The sequence below is a fragment of the Conger conger genome, chromosome 16, assembly GCF_963514075.1.
Source record: "Conger conger chromosome 16, fConCon1.1, whole genome shotgun sequence".
In the NCBI taxonomy this organism is placed as follows: domain Eukaryota; kingdom Metazoa; phylum Chordata; class Actinopteri; order Anguilliformes; family Congridae; genus Conger; species Conger conger.
This window is the reverse complement of record NC_083775.1, coordinates 3,860,919-3,887,910: the sequence shown is the minus strand read 5'-3', so window position 1 is coordinate 3,887,910 and position 26,992 is coordinate 3,860,919. Positions and strand designations below refer to the sequence as shown.

Sequence of the window (26,992 nt, the reverse complement as noted above, 5' to 3'; positions counted from 1 at the left end):
GTACAAAAACAAAGACCCAACTCAATTAGACAAAAGGTCCAATCTCTGATTGTATTATTTATTAACTTTTAACTATTTACAGTGAAAAAACATAGAGAAGCTTAGAGAATCACACTTTACAAAATAATAACACAATAAGCTTTTTTAAATAAACAACAACAATAATAATAATAATAATAATAATAATAATAATAATAATAATGACTCAGTGGGTAAAGGCAAGCACTTAAACAAGTAGAACAGCCTGGCACATAAATAAATTTACATCAAGTAACGGTAATGCAGCCTATAAACCAGGAAAAAAACAACTTCTGTGCCATACCTCAATACAGCAGTATCCAATATAGCTCAGTGCAGAGACACACACGTCACACATCGTGTAGTTGACCAATCACGTGCGGCTTGAACAGAAAAAAGAAAAAACAAAGCGGCTCCCAGGCAGGAGCCGGCTCCCGTCGTTCACTTCAAAGAGCCGGCTCTAAGAGCCGTTTCGTTCGCGACCGACACATCACTACTCACAAGCATGTATAATGACCCGGGTGCCGGGTGGATCGTTGAGTTGTTCTGCAGACACCACGGCTTTTGTAACTTGATTATATCTCATAGAATAAAAGCCTATTATTCAGCACCTTGCTGCCAGACTCCTGATTATAAGATAGAGGGAATTTAGACTAACTTGTCATCTTTGGGGAACCACGACAGTTGCTAAGCAGCGGTATTGCTAACGTTAGCTAGCAATAATGTATCCCCACTCCACTAGCTAAACAAAGGTATTAACCAAGGTAACTTACAAGCAATCCCCACTGCACTAACGTTAGCTAAGCAACGCTATTGCAATAATGTATCCCCGCTGCACTAACATTAGCTAGCTAGCTTGCCAGTTTACGTTCCACCTGACGACACTGACACACAAGTAATTTGTCTTTGTTGTAGACGTTTCTCTGGGCACGGTCAGATAACGCGCAGTTAATGAAATAACTCATAGAGTCATTATGGGTCATGTTTTTCGCTGAGGTTTGGTGGTCTTGCTGGTATTTCGATCTGTGGATGTTGCCTTAGTTATTTATCTCGTACCTTTCCTACTCCTTTCCAAATCCCCGAGTAGGTCAAAGGACACTTTAAAATAACTTGCTTTCTTTTACTTTGCTAGGCTACTAGCGGCAAAATAATGACAACATTAGGTAAATTTCGGTTACAAAGTAGACAACAGTGATTTACAAAGGCGGATTAATATTAAAAGATGTGGGAAGATTCCAATTAGCCGTGCGTATATCATGGATATTGCATAGCTGCCAACTCTCACGCTTTCGGCGTGAGACACACGCATTTGCCTGTTTTCACGCGCACGTGCAAATGCGTGTGTCTCACGCCGAAAGCGTGAGAGTTGGCAGCTATGATATTGGCACGACTGGAACGCGACCTATCCCTTGTATAATTAAATATAAATACCTTTTGTTGAGATTGTAAGCAATGGGTGAGTTGCAGTTAATATTAATTATTATTATTGACAATATGACCATGAAGAAAATACAATATTAAAGCAATGTACAAAGAGTGGCATGGCTACTCATTTTGCTGAGATACAATTATACAATGGATCGATCCGGTCACTCAGGAGGAAACATAAGTAACACAATGAACAACAGAACATAGCTAAGTAAACTGGAGATGTAAACAGCCATACTCACTAACCCATTGACAGACCCGGTGGGGCTGTGCTGAACTGCTCCCCCCACTGGGGAGTTCATGGTTGGGAAGAAGCCTGGCCCAAGGGGAGAAGTAAGAACCCTTAAAGACCCTCAAATTAATATCCAGCTCACTGGTTTTCATGCACCATAACCTCACCCCCCGCCCCTAACCCGTAGACCATCTCACAGTTTCTAATCCCTTCTCCTCCCCAACACACCCTACAAGGAGAATGTACATACTGACTTTATATAGCAAATACCTGATTTGATGATTAATGATTACACTGCTCACGTCTGCCTCGTCTTTGTGTATGGAGAATAAGTGTTATCATTACAAAAATGGGTTAGTTTGAGTAATAGTCTGTTTTTATGATTAATGGATGTACCTGTATTTTCATTTCTGCAACGCCCATCACAAAACACAGAACAAGAATTTAAAAACTGCCACGTAGTGTACTTTCATTGTAAATGTTGAACCAGGTGTGAATAGTACTGTCTTGTGTATAATACTGTGTGTATTGTCTGTATTATTAGAACAATATATGCCTACTGCCTTCAGTGTGTACTTACTAATTTTTACCAACCATCACCGAGAAGCTCTGTCTGTGTAATACCTGTTGTGAGTAGATTTTCCCCAGAATGTATCATTTTGATTGTTGTTGAATGTTTGAAAAATGTATGCTCACTCTTCAAATGAGAGTGTAGATGTAGTGAAAGTAAAACAACCAGTAAATACACGTTCATAATAAGACGCATGGGCATAATGTATACATGGAAATGTGAAGATACTTGTGTGCGTGTGCAGACACAGCTGCCTTCCAGGCATCACTGAGGGAAGGAAAGGCCCTGGCTCTGGAGGAGCAGCTTTCTGATAACAGCAGAGTTTCTGGGAAAGTGATGCCTAAAAAAGTCACAAACAGAAATACAAGTTTCACTTTCAGAGGCGAGCCCAAAGTTGCAGTATCATATAGGAGATTGGGTTACTTTAGTAGGCTACAAGCTGCAAACTTATGATAATGTTAAGTAGATAACAGTGATCTACACACACAGAGTAATATTAAAAGCTGTGTGAACATTCCATTTAGCCGTGCGTATATTGTGGATATCGGCACGGCTGGAACGCAAACTGAGCAATAGAGACAATGGACCGGACCTGTCCCTTGGGGTGGCCTGTAGTGTAGTGGTTAAGGTACATGACTGGGACAAACCAGGTCGGTGGTTCTAATCCCGGTGTAGCCACAATAAGATCCGCACAGCTGTTGGGCCTTTGAGCAAGGCCCTTAACCCTGCATTGCTCCAGGGGAGGATTGTCTCCTGCTTAGTCTAATCAACTGTACGTCGCTCTGGATAAGAGCCTCTGCCAAAAACCAATAATGTAAAGTTGTAGAATTAAATATAAATACCTTTTGTTGAGATTGTAAGCAATGAGTGAGTTGCAATTAATATGAATTATTATTATTGACAATACGACCATGAAGAAAATACAATATTAAAGCAATGTACAAAGAGTGGCATGGCTACTCATTTTGCTTACCCACAGGTGAAATACAATTATATGGATCGGTCCGGTCACTCAGGAGGAAACATAAGTAACACAATGAACAACAGAATATAGCTAAGTAAACTGGAAACGTGAACAGCCATACTCACCAACCCATTGACAGACCCGGTGGGGCTGTGCTGAACTGCTCTCCCCACTGGGGAGTTCATGGTTGGGAAGAAGCCTGGCCCAAGGGAAGAAGTAAGAACCCTTAAAGATCCTCAAATTAATATCTGGCTAACTGGTTTGCATGCACCCATAACCTCACACACACACACACACACATACACACGGGCACACACACACACACACACACCCTACAGCAGCTGCCTTCCAGGCGTCACTGAAGGAAGGAAAGGGCTGCGTCTGGATGAGAATTAAGATCTGCAGCGTTCTGATAGTTTTTTGGAAATTGAAGCCTATAAAAGTCAGAAACAGAAATACAAGATTCACTTTCAGAGGCCAGCCCAAGGTAGCAGTATCATATAGGAGATTGGGTTGCTTTTCAACTTTTCATTTGAATACAAGGAAAGTAATTGTCTAAACTTTCAGACAGCGGATTTGTAGTGGACCAAAACTGCTACCACAGCCGTGGAGAAGTAAGTTCATCTCAGATTTGTGTGCAGTCGAGGAAACTTAAAAATAATACATGTAGCCTACAGCACAGAAGACAAAGTAGTGTGGCGTAAAATAATAGATATCACTACCCTATAGGAAAATGTGTTGCTCTTGGTCTTCGATTGAATGTGACATTGAATGTTTTGCCACTGTAGTTTAATGTTATTTCAGTTAATGGATAATGTTTTGTCGCACCCAGGTTTCATTTTCATGTTCTTTTTTTTCTTGTCAGCGATATTAAACTTCCTCTGCACTCGCTCATATTTTATTATGGAAGGTGGTAGAACAAGTTTCCAGTCAGATGAGGCTGCTCAACTTTGCTGAAGTTTGAGTTCGGACAGCGCTGGACAAGAGCTCTAGACAATAATCATGGCCCATACACGGTGAGATAAGTAAAGGTGTCCAATATTCCCAGTTTAATCACACAGGGCCTTCCTTTTGTGCTCTGTGTTTGTGAATGAAACGGGTATGTACCAGATCTGGAATCAATGAAAAACACCAGAAATGTAAGTAAATAGTAAACTAAGAAGGATTCACAGAAGCTGACCACAACTTCTCCACCTCAAGTTTAGCTCTGGAATACATCCGCACCAAAAACTTGCAATTCTCAGGCAGCTTCACATGTCTGCACTAAAGTACAGCTGAATAAAAGGACACAAATTGAATCATTATACCAAATAATTATTTAAATACAGCCAAAAGTTGAAATAGTGCTCTCCGACACACAGGTTGGAGGTAGGAGAAATGGCCAATGTGAGTGAAACAGTGTTGATGTGAATCAACAATGTAAGTTCTTATTGCCTTGCAGGGAGGAACTGGATCAGCTGGCTGCTGGCTACATTTCAGACACTATGAGCTGTATTCACACGGTGCAGGTGTTCTGCGACAGACACTCAAAATGGCTCCTACAGAGAGAGACAGAACTGGAGATGATGCGAGACATCAGGGACAGAGCGGAGAAGATCAACCTCACAACTGACCACTACAAAAAATCAAAAACCAAGATGAAGGCCTTCGGGGAGTTTATGTGGAGCAAGATGACCCAGGTAACCGCTGGGAAAAGGGCCCAGGAGCTGGAGAAGGAGCTGGGATGCCTGCTCCAAGACACCTTGAAGGGGCTTGAGAAGCTGACCCTGTTCCTGGAGGCTGTGGAGATGCTGGCGGTCACGTCGCTCTCCGTCTTCGAGGAGGAGAATCCGGTGTGCCAGCTCCCCGAGGGGGTGAGCGCTGATGACGTTCGTTCAGTCATCACCGCCGCCAGGGGAGCCTGTCCGCTTTTGATCCATTTCCAGAGAGACAACGGCAAATTCTTTCTTCCCAGCCTGGTGAACGTGGACCAGCTGGCTTTCCAGCTGGACAAATACTTGAGGGTTTCCCAGGAGCTGTGTGAGAAGCTCCAGAAAAGGTATTTTTAATGTTTCAATCAAATCACAGTGTAACATACTCCCTGATTCCCCAGCAGATCATTGATACCTTCCACTTTTACCTAGCCACTTCACAATGTCATTACAATGTTTCAGATTTATTTGATTGTTTATTTATTAATTTATTAAGCATAGAATGCCAAATTAAATGTTGATTATGAGAAAAAATCGTGAGCTGTCCCATTCTGCAAGTGGTGTAAAAACAAAACCCACTGAGTACCAGTTAAATGTTCCTAGAAAAGTTGACTGAGTTGAAGGATGTAAGTTCAACATATAAGTGGAGGGTCAGATGAAATTTCTGACTTTGGCTTCCGGGCGGGACTAAATGTGCCAAAAATGCCCAAATTAAAAATGTCCATGGGTCATATCTCAGCTAATGTTATTAGTAATGTGTTTTATCTTTACACAATGAGGAAGTGCTCTCAGATTACTTTTATTTTTGCACTAAAAATACTATTTAATTTTTGGAAATATACCAACCAAAATAGGTCCCTAAGGAAGGGATACAAAAGTAGATGCATTTGTTCTGAGACCAGATATGAATTCTACATATGAAATACAAATACAAAATACTAATTTCCAAATATATAGGGTGTTTTCCCCTTTTTTGCAGTGATGCATTTTTCATTGTCACACAGGCAAATTTTAAATGGAGTATGAAGCTTCAATTGTCAGGAGGTCTATATCTCACCATTATCTACCAAGACAGAGGCATAGAATGATGTTTGCATGGAATGGCCCTTTTGCATTTGTAGAGTGCAGACTGACTCTAGAATCAGTGAAGGACATTGGATTAGCAGGACAGGACTCACTCACAATTTTCACAGCTGATATTTTCTCTTTTTTTCCAGTTCAGGAATTATATCATTTCTTAATCGGTAAGCAGAAGTATTTCCCTCATTAAATTCACCAGTTGAAGCCTTTCCCCTGTGCATATGTGGATAGATATTGTGTTCTGCATCTTAATGTATACAGACCATATCAGTTATCAGTTTTACATTCTTAAGACGTTGTACATGCAGTATTTAATGTAACACTAATATACATAATTCTTCTCAAATCAAACATTATTTTTGAATCCATTATAGTCACCAAACACGCCTAAATTCATTTGAGACGTCTCATACAGTGCCTGATTTATCTCATTCTTCCTAGGACAAAGAAAGGCCCATGCCCCAATTTGAGCAACGAAGCCATTCAGAACATGTATGAACATTTGACTGACCTGACAAGCATCAGGTAAGTACATCCTGATCCTGACTGAGGTTTAATGTCGACAGAGACATTTTACAGTAAATTCATTGTGTGTGATATGGGTGCAGTTATCACAGGTGATTTGTTTGCTTTGATAACGGCTTGTTCCTGATTTAGTGAGATCATGTAGTGAGATCAAGTGTCAACTGTTTGCATTTATACTTTTCCTAATGGAAAGGTCCATTAACTCCAACCACCCGGGAGTTACTGGGGCGGCCTATAGCATAGTGGTTAAGGTAAATGACTGGGACACGCAAGGTCGGTGGTTCTAATCCCAGTGTAGCCACAATAAGATCCGCACAGCCGTTGGGCCATTGAGCAAGGCCCTTAACCCTGCATTGCTCCAGGGGAGGATTGTCTCCTGCTTAGTCTAATCAACTGTACGTCGCTCTGGATAAGAGCTTATGCCAATAATGTAATAATGTAATGTAACCACCCTGGCACAGATCCATAGCCTTGTGATCATTTATAAATAAGGCTGTGTGTTTGTCACAGAAAATATTGGCTGAAGTCGTAGAGCAGTCACAGCAAATCACTGAAAAACGAAAAAGCGATTTTAATAAATCACTGTGCAGCAGTGGGAAATGATTGAAATTGCACAACTTTTCTGGTCAGTTTCTGGCTGGTTGGAACAAATACATTGACAGCCTGTTGCATTTAGTCTTAAGCTTAATTAAGCTTAGCTTAGCTTATCTTAATTAATTAAGTCCATTATAGAAAGAAAGACCATGAGTTTTAGTTTTTTTGGTTAATCTTTGTCTCATCTATTCATGACACTTTGTTCCAGATCTCTACAGGTTTTTTAATGTACGTTTTTGCTAACTGTAACCTGGCCATTCTATTTTTGAGGGTTGCCAGGGGTTTGCATCTTGTGGTGAGCCCTCTGACATTATATTGACAAAGTCTTCTCTTGATGGTCATCTTTGTCACTGTCCAAATACTTACAGACTGCATTCTATGTAATTAAAGATTGTGAACTTATTTTTTTTATCTGATGCTAATAAATGTAATACAAAGGGAAGTCCTCTTGTTCACAAGAAGGGAGTGGACAAATGATCCAGAGATCATAGTGAAACCTCTCCCCCTCAGATTAGACCGGCACTTCAGGATGACCTACCTGTTCAGGGGATCAGCCCAGCGGTTCATCGACCTGTTCAGCCAGCGCTGCTCCAGGATGCAGCAGTTCCTGGTGGCTCTGGAGGAAAGAGCAGTGCAGCTGGATAGGATGAAGATGGGGGCCAACATCTCCAGTGTGGCGGGCAGCAGTGTAGGCTTTGCGGGAGGCATTGTGTCTATCACGGGCCTGGCTCTGGTCCCTTTCACGGCGGGGGCATCGCTGACCCTTACGATGGTCGGCGTTGGGTTGGGGGTCACCAGTGGCGTGAACAGCTTAGCTACAGGTATCACCGAATTATCGGTCAACACTCACCACGGGAAGAAGATCAAAGAAATCTTCCAGAGCTACTTTGAAGACGTGGAGACTATGCTGGAGTGTCTGGAGCAAGCGGCCAGGTGCATTATACCCAACACAGTGGCAGATGGGCTGGATGTTGCGACACATCTTTTGACTTTAGTCAAAACCACAGGTTTTGTGGCTAAAGGGATAGATGCCTTAGTGGATTGTGCTTCTGCCGTAAAGATGGTCAGAGCCGAAGAGGTGGCATCGATTGCAGTCAAGGTGGTGACTCAGGAAGTCAAAGCTGCCCGAAACGTCCCCAACATGGCGGCCGATCTCACCGATATCGGGCAGTTGGCTAAGGGCACTCCCCTCGCCCTAAGCAAGTCTGTCAGGGTGGGGTTCATCGCCCTCAACTCCATCTTCATGGGCGTGGACCTCTTCTTCATTTGCAAGGACAGCATCAGCCTGGCCAAAGGGGGCAAGAGTGATGTGTCAAAGGTCATCCGCGGGAAGGCCAGTCTGTGGAAGACCGAGCTGGATGCATGGGAGAAGATCCATGGCTCTCTTTGCACTGGGAGATTGAGCTTTGAAAGGAGTGAGGAGGTCCTACAGAGGCCATTTTACACCTAGCTGAAGAATACAGTTAGGCTGTACCAACTACATTGTTGGAAACCTGGGGCCTCATTATTATAACAACCCTACAATCAAATTGTATCTTAAATAGTGGCTTATGCAGAAAACCACAAGTGATTCGTTATTTCTGAAATCCGACTTTGATGTAAATATGAATTTATCTCGATGTAAAGTTTTTACTAGAGGCGAGTTAATTACCTGCTGGTTTTACTGAGGTGCTGCATATTTGCTTTAAGAATAGCATTTTAGCAAATGAAAATACAATGTGGAGGAAGAGGCACAAGTATTTCACATTTGTAATGTGGAATTTAATATATGTAATATTAAAAGATGTGTGAACATTCCATTTAGCCCTGCGCATATCGTGGATATTGGCACGGCTGGAATCCGGTCCGGCTACACATGCTATGTGGGCAGCTGGTCAATACATTGAACATCTGTTTAATTATGCTTTGGAGTAGGGATGATCTGCTTAGTACCCAAAATAATACATCAGCAGGTTTTTTGAATAGCATTAATAAACATCTTCCAAAGCTTCATTTTAGGTTTCTTAAGAAATTGTAAGCTATGCGACATTGATGTTAAAGTTAAAGTTAAAGTTACATTTTAAATTACATAGGCTACACTTACAATTGTATATAATGTAACATTAGCTGAAATTAAACTTTAATGCAATTAAGACAACACCTGAAATATAGCCTATTATTGCAGCCTATACATAGCTAGCTATGTTTCAATATACTACCTACATAAATAAAATGACACGATGTACGTTGTGGTCTTTTCAAAACCGTTCATCACTTTTATTGCATAGCCTAGCAGACTATATTACAGAAAATTAAAAGACAACATGATTTAGCAAAATATTCTCTGTGATATCATAACTATTCAGCTGGTCCACAGAATGTCTGCTGACGGCATTAACGTTACGCCCTACGGCTCAACTGCGCTGTACTTTCAGTTCAACACCAGCTCATGGCTCATTCATTCATTCGTTCAATGGCTCTTTTGGCTCACTCGTTCGTTCAGTAATTCAATGGATCTTTTGGCTCACTCATTCGTTCAGTCATTCAATGGATCTTTTGGCTCACTCATTCGTTCAGTCATTGAATGGCTCTTTTGACTCACTCAATCAATGGCTCTTCGGCTCTTTGATCACAAACTAGTTCACCGGCTCAGTGGCTCTTCCGTCCTTTCGCTCCTTTTGGTCATTCATTCACTGGCCCCAGTATGGCTCCACGGCTTGCTGACGTAGGTACGTACACTCGTTCATTTGTGGTTGTTTGATTGGCATTTATGAAAGCCTATCGGCTTAATCACAGAATGCTGTCCTGATACCCATTGGACAATGCAAGTCACTAAAAGCACTGTCTGTGGCTAAGGGGGCAGGCTGATCTCAGCGTTTGGGCAGAGAGCCAAACGAAAAATTTGGTTATGGAAACGAGAACCTGTGGTATATCGTGGATATCAGAAACTATTATCAATCCTTGGCCATCTTTTATTCAATTTCTACATGCTTCCATTAGGACAATTGATGACCACAACTATGCGGATGACACTCAATCTTTGTAGTTTCAAAGGGGGGCCTGACAAAAAAAGTGTGAGAACCACTGTATTAAGCACTCCAAGAGTGAAAACAAAACACGATGAGGAAGCTTTTAGTCATTCTGCCTCGTGCATCTCGAATAAACTCCCTGTAGAACTCAAACAGGCCCGAAATCTAAATATATTCAAAACTAGGCTAAATACGTTCATGTTCTGCAGTATCTATGAGTGAACACTGAATCACTCTGATTTACTCTTTTACTTTTTATATCTTATTTTTATTATTTTATTCTTATTTTTATTCTCATTGTATTATATAGGCACTTTTATTTTTTTAAATCTATTCTTTTTGTTCTGTATTTGTATGCTCTTTGTAAAGCACTTTGAATTGTCATTGCTGTATGAAATATGCTATATAAAGAAACTGGCCTTGCCTATTATTATTTATATATGCTCACTGAGCAGTGTAACTACCAATATTTTCTTAAGCTCAAAGTATTAGGGGGAGTGGTTAGCCAAAAGATGAATACGTAATGAAAAGTCAGGTCGCGCCACAAGTATGTAGCCACAAGTATTTCCTAATAAGTCTATGAGAATGTGTAAGCCAATCACAGCAGAAGGGGAAGTGACCAGAGACCAATCAGAAGCAAGTAAACAACTGTGGCGCACCAGGATGGGACGAGACCACGCCTTGAAGAAAGGAGGCGCAGAGGCCTCACAAGCATATATAATGACAGTGTGCCGGGTGGATCGTTGGGTTGTTCTGCAGACACCACGGCTTTTGTAACTTGATTATATCTCATGGAATAAAAGCCCATTATTCAACACTTTGCTGCCAGACTCCTGATTATAAGATAGAGGGAATTTGGACTAACTCTTGTCATTTACATTATTACATTATTGGCATTTGGCAGACGCTCTTATCCAGAGTGACGTACAACAAAGTGCATACCCATAACCAGGGGTAAGTTCGCTGAAAGACCCTAGAGGGAAGTACAATTTCAACTGCTACCTGTACAACAAAGATACATTTTTTTTTTTTTTTTTTAACAAAGAAATAAACAACAGAGCAAAAGTGACCAAAGTTAACTATCCAAACCCTGCTTACCCAGCCAACTAAAAATACCGATACACAAAGCAAGTCACAGAGACAACAATTAAGGTTCACAGGGAGGTAGGGAGGGATGGGGAGAGGTGCTGCTTGAAGAGGTGTGTCTTCAGCTTGCCCTTGAAGGTGGGGAGAGATTCTACAGTTCTGACCTCAACGGGGAGTTCGTTCCACCACTGTGAAGCCAGAACAGACAGTAGTCGTGAGCGTGAGGTGGAGGTTCGGAGAGGGGGAGGTGCCAAGCGGCCTGTGGAGGCTGAACGAAGAGGTCTGGCAGGGGTGTAGGGTCTGATGATTTTTTGTAGATAAGCTGGGGAAGACACCTTAACTGCTTGGAAGGCTAGCACCAATGTTTTGAATTTGATGCGAGCCATGACAGGCAGCCAGTGGAGGGAAGTAAGCAGGGGGGTGACGTGTGAGTATTTGGGAAGGTCTGAAGACCAGACGAGCTGCTGCATTCTGGATAAGTTGGAGGGGTCTGATGGCGGACGCTGGGAGCCAAGAGGGAATTGCAGTAGTCCAGGCGGGACAGAACCATCACTTGGACCAGGAGCTGGGTCGAGTAGGGGGTGAGAAAGGGGCCGATTCTCCGTATGTTGTATAGGAAGAACCTGCAAGACCAGATCACTGCCGCAATGTTATCGGAAAGGGACAGTCTGCTGTCCATCACCACGCCGAGGTTCCTTGCACTGAGTGACGGCATGAGTGTGGTATCCCCGAGGGAAATGGAGAGATCCAGATGAGGAGAGGTATTAGCAGGGATGAATATCATTTCAGTCTTGCCTGGGTTGAGCTTTAGATGGTGGTTGTCCATCCAGCTCTGGATGTCCCTCAGGCAAGCAGAGATACGGGCTGAAACCTGCGTATCAGACGGCGGGAATGAGACGAAGAGTTGGGTATCGTCCGCGTAGCAGTGGTAGGATAGCCCATGTGCAGTGATCACAGGGTCAAGGGAGCGAGTGTAAAGAGAAAAAAGAAGCGGGCCTAGGACTGAGCCCTGGGGAACTCCTGTGGCGAGGGGCCGAGGTGTCGATACCGAACCAGCCCAGGCAACCTGGAAGGAGCGACCAGAGAGGTAGGACTCAATCCAGTCCAGGGCTGTGCCACAGATGCCCGTTGCTGACAGGGCAGACAGGAGGATGGAGTGATCCACAGTGTCGAAGGCAGCAGAGAGATCTAGAAAATGAGGACAGAGGAGAGGGAGGCTGCTCGTGCGGCATGGAGTGACTCACTGACGGAGAGGAGCGCAGTCTCTGTCGAGTGGCCCGATCTGAAGCCAGACTGATGGGGGTCTAGCAGGTTGTTGTTAGAAAAGAAAGAAGAAAGTTGAGTAGAAGCGGCTCGGAAGAAGATATACCGGGCAGTAGTTCTGGATGGTGGAGAGATCCAGAGTAGGCTTTTTTAGCAGCGGAGTGATGTGGGCCCTCTTGGAGGATGCCGGAAAACAGCCGTAAGACAGGGAGGAGTTGACAAGGGAGGTGACAAATGGGAGAATGTCAGGTGTGATAGTTTGGAGAAGAGAAGAGGGGATAGGGTCAAGGGCACAGGTTGTAGGGCGGTGGGAGAGCAGGAGTTGAGAAACATCAGAGTCTGTAAGGGGGGAGAAAGTGGAAAACGAAGGGATGGGCCTAGAGGGGGGGGAAGGGCACAGTGAGGGGGGCGGTGGTTGTCATCTTTGGGGAACCACGACGGTTGCTAAGCAACGGTATTGCTAACGTTAGCTCGCAATAATGTATCCCCACTCCACTAGCTAAGCAAGGTATTAACCTTAGGTAACTTACTAGCAATCCCCACTGCACTAACGTTAGCTTAGCAACGCTATTGCAATAATGTACCCCCACTGCACTAACGTTAGCTAGCTAGCTTGCTAGTTTACGTTACCCCTGACGACACTGACACAATTTGTCTTTGTTGTAGATGTTTATCTGGGCACTGTCAGATAACGTGCAGTTAATTAAATAACTCATAGATTCGTTATGGGTCATAATTTTCTTCGCCGATGTTTGGTGGTCTTCTGCAATGCCGATCACAAAACACAGAACAATAATTTAAAAACTGGCACGTAGTGTCGCTACTTTCATTGCAAATGTTTAACCAGGTGTGAATAGTACTGTCTTCTGTATAATACTGTCTGTATTTTCTGTATTATTAGAACAATGTATGCCTCCTGCCTTCAGTGTGTACCAACAAATTGTTACCAACCATCACCTAGAAGCTCTGTATGTGTAATACCTGTTGTGAGTAGATTTATTTTGATTGTTGTTGAATGTGTTTAAATTGTATGCTCACTCACCAAATGAGAGTGTAGATGTCGTGAAAGTAAAACAACCAAGAAATACACGTTCATAATAAGATGCATGGGTATAATGCATACATGGAAATGTGAAGATACTTATGTTATATTTTGCCTTGTCTGTCTTTTGCAGCATGCAGACAGGTATATGCGTGCTTTTCTGATGTGGCACGCATCTGCCACACAATCAGCGGGGCACGAACCTTTGTGGATTTTATTAGAAATTGTGTTAAAAGGAAGCGAGCACCCGCTGATAACACACTGATAACACTCCCCCGCGTAGTCTTGTTTTGCAACTAAAAGACAAGGCCGGTAACATTGTAAAGTCAACTGCATTACTGCGCATGAGAAGTATGTTTGATATGTGGGAGTGACTCAGGGCTTTCCTTGTCTCAGAGACGCCTGGAAGGTGGCAGCTTGTAGAACGTGAAAAATTGCCCAATAAAGTGACACAAGTCACCGCTTTTGAGTTAATGGCAGGGAGGGCTATGACCTTGCCAGGAGACGCCCCTCCACAAGGGATGGAAGATAGCGGGGGGTGACAGGTGGAGACAGCTAAAACCTGTTCATTAGGTGGGGTTATGTGCTTTCACTTCTTTTCACTGTTCCAGGAGACAAGTGAGACATGATCCACAAACAGCAGAGAGAGCTGGGGGCCCTGACCAAGGCCAAACAACAAGAGAAGCAGCGGCAAGGCGCCAGAGTGGCCGTGGGCCTCGTGTCTGCAGTATTCCTGGCTCTCCTGATCGTGGTCGCAGAACTAGGTCTCAGAAGAGCGATTTTAACCAAACCTATTTCTTCTTCTTTGCAAGCGACCCCGCACCGACAATGTGCGCTGCAACTGAAGGCTCAGCTGTGCCCCCCGTAAAGTAATCCTGCCTTATATTTTTATTTCCCATGTGTAGAACTTTACATTTAGTCGTAAAACTTGTATTTGATTTGTATGAGCAATAGATTTTTAGCTTTGTCTTGTGCATTGCTCTTCTGGACCAGAATAGTATTGCAATGAAAAAAACTACTATATTATTGTTTGGGCATGTCACAGTGTGTTTTCCCTGTTAAAATAAAAGTTTCAATCAATCAATTTTGATTGGGAAATAAGAAGCAGCATAAACACTGCTAGATAAGGCAAATACATCTGTGTCCAGTGAAAGGCAAAATACTTCTCCCCTCCCTGACACTGGATCAGTTTTTCAGCCATATGCATACATATAAAAATGTGTGTGTGTGTGTGTGTGTGTGTGCGCACGCGTGCTTTTGAATATAATACTGTGGTTTCGTTTCCTCTTAGTGTGATGTTCAAAAACGTTACTAATATCTAATTGTTGTTCAGTAGTTTTACCGTCTCATTTATAAAATATATGCAGAGTAACAGAATGATACAGAACATGAAAACAGAAAAAGTTTTGAAACCACAAAATTCAGGGGGCTCATGTATCAAGCATATCAGAGTAGGTCTACATCAAATCTGTGGTTTCTTCATGGAATAATGCGTTTCAGTGAAATTTAAACAGGTCCCATGTTATGAACCTAGTGTGTGATTATGGAATGGATTGATCAGTACAGTTTAAACAGGTCCCATGTTATGAGCATAGTGTGTGATAATGGATGGCGGTGGTGTGGCAACATTGGGGTGGGAATAGTGCGCGTCGGTGGGGTGAGTGCCCTATTTTTTGCTTGAGCCCCTGCCCCCCAAAATGTCTGTGCACAGCCTTGCATTTTACCTCAAGCTGAAGAGCACCTTAGTAACAACTGCAGTGTTCTAAACCCTATACTCAATCTTGTGAAACCTGGGGCCTCATTTTTATAAGAATCTTACGATCAAATTTTATCTTAAATAGTGGCTTATGCAGAAAATCATGAGTAAGTATTTATTCATGAAATGTAGATCTGAATTTATCTCTCTGTAAAGTTTATACTACAGGCAAGTTCATTTCCTGCTGGTTTTACTGAGCTGCATATTTGCTTCAAGAATAGCTTTAAGGACTTGCAGTTGCAGATTGTTGCAGTTGCACACTGAGGACCGGGGTTCGATTCCCGGTCCTGCTCTCATGGAGCGGCATAATTGGCTCGCTGTTCCAGAGGGAGGGAATTGTCAGGGTTAGCAGATCTATTTGGATTAGACACTATTTGGATTAGAAAGGGTACAGTTGGCTACCAAATTGGGAGAAAAATGGAAACATCCAAAATCAATTCATTAAAATAATAATAATAATAATAATAGCATTTTGGCAATTGGTATTCAATTTTAGACGTGAAAAGTGCAATGGAAAATACAATGTGGAGGAAAATGCACAAGATGGGGTAAAACATTCACATTTGCAATGTGGCAATTTAATGTATGTAAATGTGCTAACTTGTACTATTTCTCAACAAAAAGATAAAAATATAATAATTAAACCATTTAATCTCTTTTCTTGGAAAAATCTTCAAGTGTATTCTTTAATAAAATCATATGCAATATATTCCTATAAATGTTTTTTCTCATGAATGTTTCTGCCAACATATTTACAGTGCCTGTCATATCCACTCAAGTCAGAAAATAAAGTCCAATGTAATGTAATAAGTATGAAATTATTTGCCTGTCTTTCAGAAAAATATATTGTGTACTGGAACGTAAATTTCTGTATTTAATTTTAGACTGTTAAGAATGTAGTCTCCCTCCTAGCCGGTCTCCCAGCATGTGCCATCAAGCCCCTCCAGCTGGTCCAGAATGCTGCAGCCCGCCTGATCACCAGTCAGCCCAGGTCGGCTCATGTCACCCCGCTTCTCATTGGCCTCCACTGGCTTCCCATTGCCGCACGCATCCGTTTCAAGGCCCTAGTGTTGGCATTTCAGGCTGCTAAGGGGACTGCCCCACCTTACATACAATCCCTGATCACTCCCTAATCCCCAGCTAGACCACTCCGGTCTGCCAGCTCTGGTCGCCTTACGGTTCCCTCTCTACGTGCACCTGGCGGTCGAGCTGCACGTTCACGCCTGTTTTCCGTTCTGGTTCCTCAGTGGTGGAATGACTTGCCAACCACTGTCAGCAGAATCCCTTCCCTCTATTTCGACGCAGACTCAAAACCCACCTTTTCAAACTCTACCTTAGTCCTCCCTCCTGATTTCCCCTGCCCCTCCTTTCTGATATCCCTATCCCTCTTGTCAAAAAAACCTAAAGCAATTGCATTTATGATGACTGTATGCTTAGAACAACACTTCATGTGTATTTTACTAGTTATGGATGTAATGCTTTATCTTGTGGAAGAACCTATGCACTTGTAAGTCGCTTTGGATTCAAAGCGTCTGCCAAATGACAAAAATGTAAATGTAAAATGTAAGTTTGTTTTGGTTAAATATGTTGTACATTGTGAGGTTTGAGTCTTTGATGGAGTGCCAGTTGTCACTGTTGTTACCGTAACAAGTGAAGGACCACTGGGTATCAACACTGGTGTCAGGGAGTCGTCAAACATCTGGTTACAGCAGCTGACAAGAACCAAAATTTTGATCTCCGTAGTTCAAAAGTAATTGGACCAACTAGCATAAGATTAAATAAAGAAATCATATTCAATATTTTGTTGCAAATCCTTTGCAATCAATGACTGCCTGAAGTCTATGACCCAGACATCACCAGGTGCTGGTATCTTCCCTGGTGATGCTCTGCCAGGCCTGCACTGCAGCCCTCTTCAGCTCCTGCTGGTTTTGGGGTCTATCTGCCTCCAGTCTGGTCTTCAGCAAGTGAAATGCATGCTCAATTGGGTTGAGATTAGGTGATTGACTTGGCCAGTCAAGAACATTCCACTATTTGCCCCAAAAAAACATCTTGCTTGCTGCTGTGCTGTCTTCTGTTTCAACAGGATGTCAGCTACTGCATGAGAAACCACAACTGCGAGTGGGCGGTTAGCAGAGATGTGGATGAACAGATTAGCAGGAAATTACCTGACTTGGGTTTCAGTTGAAGTTGCGCAAAAGACCAAACCTGCTAACAGAGCCGTGTTGTTGCCGAGAGAGCCGTCGGAGAAGTAAGTTCATCTCAGATTTGTGTGCAGTCGATGAAACTCTTCCTATTATATATTTTATGAAATAATATATTGTATGTAGCCTACAGCATAGAAGAAAATGTTGTGTGGCATAAAATAATAGATAGCACTACCCAATAGGAAAATGTTGGTCATGGTCTTCAATTGCACTTGTAAATCGCTTTGGATTAAAAGCGTCTGCCAAATGACTAAAATGTAAATGTAAAAATGTAAATTGAATGTGACATTGAATGTTTTTGTGTTTTTGCAACTAGTTTCATGTTATTTCGGTTAACGGATCATGTTTTGTCGCACCTAGGTTTCATTTTCATTCTCTGTTTCTTGTTAATGATAATAAACTTGAACTTGCGCTGCACTGTGGCAGAACAAGATTCCAGTCAGACGAGGCTGCTCAACTTTGCTGAAGTTCGAATTTCGACAGCGCTGGACAAGAGCTCCAGACAATGATCATGGACCTTACACGGTGAGATAAGTAAAGGTGTCCAATATTCCCCATTAACTCATACAGTGTCTTCCTTTTGTGTTTGACAATGAAATGGGTATGTACCAGATCTGGGATAAATATGAATGTAAATATGCTTCTAAAAAGGAAACTTCATTGGAAATAATAAAATAATGGAATTCTCAGGCAGCTTCACGTGTCTGCACTAAAGTACAGATGAATACAATGACACAAATTGAATCATTACACCAAATAATTAAGTTGAAGTAGTGCTCTCCGACACAGTGGCTGGAGGTAGGGGAACTGGCCAATATGACTGAAAGAGTGTTGATGTTAATCAACAATGTAAGTTCTTATTGCCTTGCAGGGAGGAACTGGATCAGCTGGCTGCTCTCTACATTTCAGAGACCATGAGTTGTATTCACAGGGTGCAGGAGTTCTGCATCATACACTCACAATGGCTCCTACAGAGAGAGTCTGAGCTGAAGAGGATGCGAGACATCATGGACAGAGTGGAGAAGATCAAACTCACAACTGACCACTTCCAAAATTCAGAGGACAAGAAGAAGGCCTTCGGGGAGTTTATGTGGAGCAAGGTGACCCAGGTAACCGCGGGGAAAAGGGCCCAGAAGCTGGAGGAGGAGCTGGGATGCCTGCTCCAAGACACCTTGAAGGGGCTTGAGAAACTGACCCTGTTCCTGGAGGCTGTGGAGATGCTGGCGGTCACGTCGCTCTCCGTCTTCGAGGAGGAGAATCCAGTGTGCCAGCTCCCCGAGGGGGTGAGCGCTGATGCCGTTCGTTCAGTCATCACCGCCGCCAGGCGAGCCTGTCCGCTTTTGATCCATTTCAAGAAAGACGACGGAGAATTCTTTCAGACCAGCCTGGTGAACGTGGACCAACTGGCTTTCCAGCTGGACAAATACTTGAGGGTTTCCCAGGAGCTGTGTGAGAAGCTCAAGATAAGGTATTTTTAATGTTTCAATCCATATCAACATACTCCTTGATTCCCCAGCAGATACCTTCTACTTTTACCTAGCCACTTCACAACGTCATTAAAATGTTATATATTTGATTATTTAAACCTCATGGAGCTGACATGGCATGGCCCTTTGGCATTTGTAGAGTGCAGATTAGCAGGTTTCACAGCTGATATTTTGTATTTTTTTCCAGTTCAGGAAGTATATCATTTCTTGGAATTAATTACAGGTAAGCAGAAATATTTCCCCAAATAAATTCACTAGTTGAAGCCTTTCCTCAGTGTTTCTGCCTGTGTGATTACATATATTTTTTGCATCTCTTAATGTATACAGACCTGGGATTTTCATGTACACTAGTCTCTAGAGTTCAAAGAATGAAAGAAAAATGAGCAGCAGTTCTGCAGACAGAAACGCCTTGTTAATGAGAGACGTCAGAGGAGAATGTCCAGACTGGTCAAAGCTGACAGGGAGGTGACAGTAGCGCAAATTACCACACAATACAATAGTGGTATGCAGAAGAGCATCTCTGAACATGCAATGCATCATAACTCTAAATGGATAGGCTACAGCAGTAGAAGTCTAAAAAAATAAGTCTAATAAATACCTAATAAAGTGCTCACTGAGTGGACATAATAGTTCTCCAATCAAACATTATCTTTTTAATCCATTATACTCACCAAACATGTTTATATTCATTGCAGGATTTTTCTCATTCTTCCAAGGGCAGAGAATGCCTCTGAGAATGAACTATGCCCCAATTTGACCAACGAAGTCATTCAGAACATGTTTGACCATTTGACTGACCTGAGGCGCATAAGGTAAGTACATCCTGATCCATACTGAGGTTTAATGTCGACAGAGACATTTTACAGTAAATTCATTGTGTGTGATTCAGGTGCAGTTATCACAGGTGATTTGTTTGCTTTGATAACGGCTTGTTCCTGATGTAGTGTGTTCAAGTGTAACTGTTTGCATTTATACTTTTCCTAATGGCAAAGTCTATTTACTCCAACCACCCTGGCACAGATCCATAGCCTCATGATTAATTATAAGTCAGGCTGTGTGTTTTTCACAGAAAATAATGGCTGAAGAAGTGGAGCAGTCACAGCAAATTTGGTGAACATCACAGAAAAATGAAAGAAAGCGCATGAGTTTTCACCTTTAATTTAACAGAATGTTTCTAGAAATAGAGTAATAATATAATAATAATAATAATAATTTTAATATTAATAATAATAATAATAGTAATGTGTAATTTAGCTGATGCTTTTATCTAAAGTGACTTACAGTTACATTACATTAATAGCATTTGGCAGACGTTCTTATCCAGAGCGACATACAACAAAGTACTAAGTGCATACCCATAAACAGGGATAAGTGCGCTGAAAGACCCCAGAGGGAAGTACAATTTCAACTGCTAACAGTACAACAAAGATAAGGTCTAGGGCCTATTTGATAAATGGATTATATTTATAACTAAATAATAAATAAAAAATGTATACACCGCACCACGCAAATATTTGAACAATAAACAGCTTACCTAGTCAAACAAAACTAGCAAAGGTATCATACTAACACAAGTAAAGAAATCAACAGCAGTTAAGGTTTACAGGGAGCTAGGGAGGGGCAGGGGAGAGGTGCAGCTTTAAGAGGTGCGTCTTCAGTCTGCGCTTGAAGGTGGTAAAAGATTCTGCTGTTCTGACCTCGGAGTTCATTCCACCACTGTGGAGCCAGAAGAGACAGTAGTTGTGAGTGGGAGGAGGAAGTTTTGAGAGGGGGAGGCACTGTGGTGCCCAAACAAAGAGGTCTGACAGGCACTGAGTTGCAGTAGTCCAGGCGGGTCAAGAGAGTCCAGGCGGGTCTGCTGTCCATCACCACACTGAGGTTCCTTGCTCAGGGTGATGGCGTCACTGAGGTGTCCCTTAGGGAAATGGAGAGATCCAGATGGGGAAAGGTTAGAGCAGGAATGAAGATAATTTCAGTCTTACCTGGGTTGAGATTTAGATGGTGGTTGTCCATCCAGCTCTGGATGTCACTCAGGCAAGCAGAGATGCGGGCTGAAACCTGTGTGTCAGATGGTGGGAATGAGAAGAAGAGTTGGGTATCATCAGCGTAGCAGTGGTAGAGAGACCATGAGCAGTAATAACAGGGCCAAGGGATCTAGTGTAAAAGGAGAAAAGAAGCTAGCCTAGGACCCGGTCCTGGGGAACTCCTGTGGCAAGGGGCCGAGGTGTCGATACTATACCAGCCCAGACAAACTGGAAGGAGCGACCAGAGAGTTCCAGTTCAGGGTGGTGCCACAGATCCCTGTTGCTGACAGGGAGGACAGGGGGATGGAGAGATCCACAGTCTCAAAGGCAGCAGAGAGATCTAGAAGAATGAGGACAGAGGAGAGGGAGGCTGCTCGCACTGCTGGGCATGTATGACTGCCACAGCAGTTCCAGTGCCCAAGCTATAACACCTCCACCATATTTGACAGATGAGGTGGTCTGGTATGGATCATGAGCTGTTCCTTTTTTCTCCCCAGTCTTATTTGTCTCTACAGGTTTTTTAATGTATGTTTTTGCAGACTAATGTGGCCATTCTATTTCTGAGATCTTGTGGTGAGCTCTCTGACATTATGTTGACAAAGTCTTCTCTTGATGGTCGTCTTTGTCACTGTCCAAGTACTTACAGACTGCATTCTATGTAATTAAAGATTGTGAACTTATTTTTATTATATGATGCTAATAAATGTAATACAAATGGAAGCCCTCTTGCTCACAAGAAGGGAGTGAGGGAGAAATGACCCAGAGATCTGTTGTGTAAAGTAAAACGTTTTGGAGCCCTGGCTCATAGTGAAACCTCTCCCCCTCAGATTAGACCGGCACTTCAAGATGACCTACCTGTTCAGGGGATCAGCCCAGCCGTTCATCGACCTGTTCAGCCAGCACTGCTCCAGGATGCAGCAGTTCCTGAAGTCTCTGGAGGAAGAAGCTGTGCAGCTGGACAGGATAAAGATGAGGGCCAGCATCTCCTGCATTGTGTGTAGTGTTCTGGGCTTCATGGGAGGCATTTCGTCCATTGCGTTATTCCTGAAATTCGGCGCAGGGCTGGGGATCTTCGTTGCCATATTCAGCATAGCTACATGTATCACCGAATTCGCTGTCAACATTTGCCATGGGAAGAAGATCAATGAAATCTTCACGCATTACTCTGAAGAAGTGACACCTATGCTGGAGTGTCTGGAGAAAGCGGCCAGTAGCATTACACTCTACATGGTGCCAGATGTGCTGGATGTTGCAGCTTCTATTGTGAAGGAGAAAGTGGCCAGTAGCATTACACGCTACATGGTGCCAGATGTGCTGGATGTTGCAGCTTCTATTATGAAGGCCACCAAAACTACGTATACCCTGACTAAACTTATAGATGCCATCGCGGATGCTTCCACCCTCATGGTCGGAACCGAAGAGGTGGCCTCGAGTACAGTCAAGGTAGTGACTCAGGAGGTCAAAGCTGCCCGAAACATCACCAACATGGTGGCCAATCTCACCGATATCAGGCAGTTGGCTAAGGGCACTCCCTCCGCACGAAGCACATGTGACCTTGTGTGGATCATCGGCAGCAATCTCTTCTGCATGGGCATGGACCTCTATTTCATCTACAAAGAAATAAAGAATTCGTGCAAGAGCGATGTGTCAAAGGTCATCCGCAGGAGGGCCAGTCTGTGGAAGACCGAGCTGGATGCTTTGGAGAAGATCCATGGCTCTCTGTGCATCGGGAGATCGAGCTTCGAAAGGAGTGAGGAGGTCCTACAGAGGCGTACTCACAGTCCAAAGACATGCAGGTTAGGCTGATTGGAGAGTCTAAATTGCCCATAGGTATGAGTGTGTGAGTGAATGGTGTGTGTGCCCTGCAATGGACTGGCGACCTATCCAGGGTGTATTCCTGCCTTTCGCCCAATGTATGCTGGGATAGGCTCCAGCCCCCCTGTGACGATGTTCAGGATAAGCGGGTTAGGATAATGAATGAATGAATGAATGAAGTTAATTGCCTGCTGATTTTACTGAGGTGCTGCATATTTGCTTTAAGAATAGTATTTTGGCAATAGAAAATGCAATGTGGAGGAAAATGCACAAGATGGGGTAAAACACATTCACATTTGTAATGTGGAATTTAATATATGTAATATTAAAAGATTTGTGAATATTCCATTTAGCCCTGCGCATATTATGGATATTGGCATGGCTGGAATGCAAACTGACCAATAGAGACAATTAGTGACGGGAACGTTCGTTCATTTAGGAGAGCCGGATCATTTGGCTACGTTCGTTCAAAAGATTTGTTCATTCCCCTTTTAATATTAATTTAGTATAACGTGTAAACTGCCACCAAAGTGTAATTGGTGAAATAACCATAATCATTACCCCTCTTTTAGACAGCTTTTGTTGATGCCACTTGATGGCATTTTTTTACTTTTTGGATTGCACCCAGACAGTAAGCGATTGGATCTGGCCCGAAGTAAGTTGGTACCGGCACAGATCTGGTCTGGCGTCACTTGCTATGTGGGCAGCTGGTCAATACATTGAACATCTGTTTAATTTTGCTTTGCAGTATGGATGATAGCCTACTGCACAAAAGCCATCTGCTTAGTAGCCAAAATAATACATCAGCAGGTTTTTTGAATAGCATTAACATATCATCTTCCAAAGCTTCATTTCAGGTTTCTTAAGAAATTGTAAGCTATGCGACATTAATGTTAAAGTTAAATTACGTAGGCTACAATTACAATTGTATATAATGTAACAATACCTGAAATTAAACTTTAATGCAATTAAGATAACACCTGAAATATAGCCTATTATTGCAGCCTATACATCGCTAGCTATGTTTCAATATACTACCTACAAAAATGAAATGACACGATGTACGTTGTGGTCTTTTCAAAACCATTCATCACTTTTATTGCATAGCCTAGCAGACTATGTTACAGAAAATTAAAAGACAACATGATTTAGCAAAATATTCTCTGTGAAATTGTTGTGAGCCACGGACCCCTTGCCGAGCTCAGACCTCACGTTCCCACGAGCAGTAGCTCACCATGAGGTGTCTCGGGGACGAACTCAAGTACTCCGAACGTTCTGGAGCCCTGGTAAATTCTACTGAACTTCCAGCCCAGTCTCGAAGTGAAGGGTGTGATGCAAATCTGGTATTCGATGTCCTGTATTCAATGTATTCCTCTAAAAGAATCTTTATCACATATGATTATAGTAAGATATACTTTATTATAATCAATCAAAAGAATAGAGTTATACAGATTACAGTGTAAATATCATCTTTCAGTTTGCTGATCACATGCAAGTTACATATACCCCTTTAGCTCTTTCTAATTTACCTTTCCACCATGATGTTTAAAAGTCAAGGTACACCCCTCAAATACCCATCCTCTTTGGCCTTAGCCTTATCCTATAGCTCCCCCTTCTGGACGTTTAAAAGATACTATTCCTAGAATATTATATTTATCTAACCTCAAAAAACATTTTTCTACCTTATATAGTACCTTAATGAGAAATAAAAGACATAAAAATAAAAGGAAACTTATCATGTATTACTTCTATGTATTACTTTTTCTACTTCTACAAGTAATATAGATTATAATTACCACTCAAGCTTGATTATAGTTGTTCTGCGCTGCTCTTTCGACATCAGTCCTGTTGCCACAACTCTTGGGCTAAGTCCACACCGCGTACATATCCAGATCCTGGAGTGGCGCGCAGAGGGAGCGCGCCACTCCAGCTTGACTACAGCTGTCCTGCGTTGCTCTCTCTTCAACAGCCCATAGATATCTTCAACAGCGAAATTCTAAGAGGGTTTTTTCTTCTCTCCTTCTTTCTTCTTATTTTTTCTCTGCTTTTTAACGTCTTAAAGCTCACTCCTTATATATCCTTAGCTTGCATAAAAGTGTACCTTTTTTTTAAATAAGAAATGTCCCCAATATTCCGAGTAGGAAGACATTTATCTCTTATGCAACTTTTTGAATGACCATATTCATTACTTCTGTTTGTCTCACTGTCATTTTCTCATACCTCAAAGGAAATTTCCCCAATACTTTATCTCATGTGCCCCTCCGGTTGGGAGTTTCCACCATCTCAATATACGAGTGGAAAAACACTAGCTCTTATGTAATTTTTCAATGAACCTATTCATCACTGGTATTTGTCTCCCTGTCATAATCTCTCCTTGGACTCTCTCCAAACTTCATACAAGCCAGAAGTTAGTGCCCTCAACCATCTCAACACACTCTTCAGGTGCCCCTCTCCGCGGCGCCTTAAGGGATCTACAAAGGACATCCAGCCAATAGCTGAGTGTAAATCATCCCCCAACTCTTCTACAGTCAGTCCTTTGAATCTATCCAATAAATTATCAGATTATAATCAGGAAGGCCCTTAAAGCCTCTTAATATTCTTTCGGTATTTACATCCCTTCCGTTTTCCTTATCTTTTTGCTTTAGCCAGGCATGGTGCTCCTCCCCTGTAGGGTTGGGGTTTTCCCTGACTGCTCGCTCAGCATGTTGAATCTCCTCCAAGGTTATGCTGGAACTCATTCTATGCTTGGCCTCAGTCAGAACTTTAACCTTGCTCCTTAGTACTCTAAATCTAAGTCCCCCGACTTCAGACTCCTCTTCTGACAAGTATGGCTGCTCATTATCTCTGAACCACATATTTTTCCTCTTACGGGCATGCTTACGGGCATGCTTGCTTACCTCTGCTGACGGCATTAACGTTACGCCCTACGGCTCAACTGTGTTGTACTTTCAGTTGAACACCAGCTCATGGCTTGTTCGTTCATTCGTTCAGTGGCTCTTTTGGCTCACTCATTCGTTCAGTCATTCAATGGCTCTTTCGGCTCACTCATTCGTTCAGTCATTCAATGGCTCTTTTGACTCACTCAATCAATGGCCCTTCGGCTCTTCGTTCACAGACTAGTTCACCGGCTCAGTGGCTCTGCGGCTAGAATTACTTTTCGGTCAACTAAAGTACAGCTGAATACAAGCACACAAATTGAATCATTACACCAAATAATTATTTAAATACAGCCTAAAGTTGAAATAGTGCTCTCCGACACACTGATTGGAGGTAGGGGAACTGGCCAATATGGCTGAAAGAGTGTTGATGTGAATCAACAATGTAAGTTCTTATTGCCTTGCAGGGAGGAACTGGATCAGCTGGCTGCTGGCTACATTTCAGACACCATGAGCTGTATTCACATGGTGCAGGAGTTCTGCATCATACACTCACAATGGCTCCTACAGAGAGAGTCTGAGCTGAAGAGGATGCAAGACATCATGGACAGAGCGGAGATGATCAACCTCACAACTGACCACTTCCGAAATTCAGAGGACAAGAAGGCCTTCGGGGAGTTTATGTGGAGCAAGGTGACCCAGGTAACCGCGGAGAGCAGGGCCCAGGAGCTGGAGAAGGAGCTGGAATGCCTGGTCCAAGACACCTTGAAGGGGCTTGAGAAGCTGACCCTGTTCCTGCAGGCTGTGGAGATGCTGGCAGTCACGTCGCTCTCCGTCTTCGAGGAGGAGAATCCGGTGTGCCAGCTCCCCGAGGGGGTGAGCGCTGATGCCGTTCGTTCAGTCATCACCGCCGCCAGGGGAGCCTGTCCACTTTTGCTCCATTTCAAGAGAGACGCCGGCAAATTATTTCGGCCCAGCCTGGTGAACATGGACCAGCTGGCTTTCCAGCTGGACAAATACTTGAAGGTTTCCCGGGAGTTGTGTGAGAAGCTCCAGAAAAGGTATTTTTAATGTTTCAATCATGTCAACATACTCCTTGATTCCCCAGCAGATCATTGATACCATCCACTTTTACCTAGCCACTTCACAACGTCATTAAAATGTTATATATTTGATTATTTAAACCTCATGGAGCTGACATGGCACGGCCCTTTTGCATTTGTAGAGTGCAGATTAGCAGGTTTCACAGCTGATATTTTGTCTTTTTTTCCAGTTCAGGAAGTATATCATTTCTTGGAATTAATTACAGGTAAGCAGAAATATTTCCC

General features: G+C 42.8%; 1 protein-coding gene across 1 annotated transcript; it reads left to right on the top strand.

Annotated features, from left to right (window-relative positions):
* The first annotated feature begins 4,215 nt into the window (after positions 1-4,215).
* LOC133114976 (uncharacterized) lies at positions 4,216-8,553 on the top strand. Its single transcript, XM_061224681.1, has 4 exons — positions 4,216-4,229; positions 4,655-5,251; positions 5,463-5,492; positions 7,614-8,553. Exons 1-4 carry the CDS (start codon positions 4,216-4,218, stop codon positions 8,551-8,553), a joined length of 1,581 nt encoding a protein of 526 aa, XP_061080665.1.
* The last annotated feature ends 18,439 nt before the right edge of the window (positions 8,554-26,992 follow it).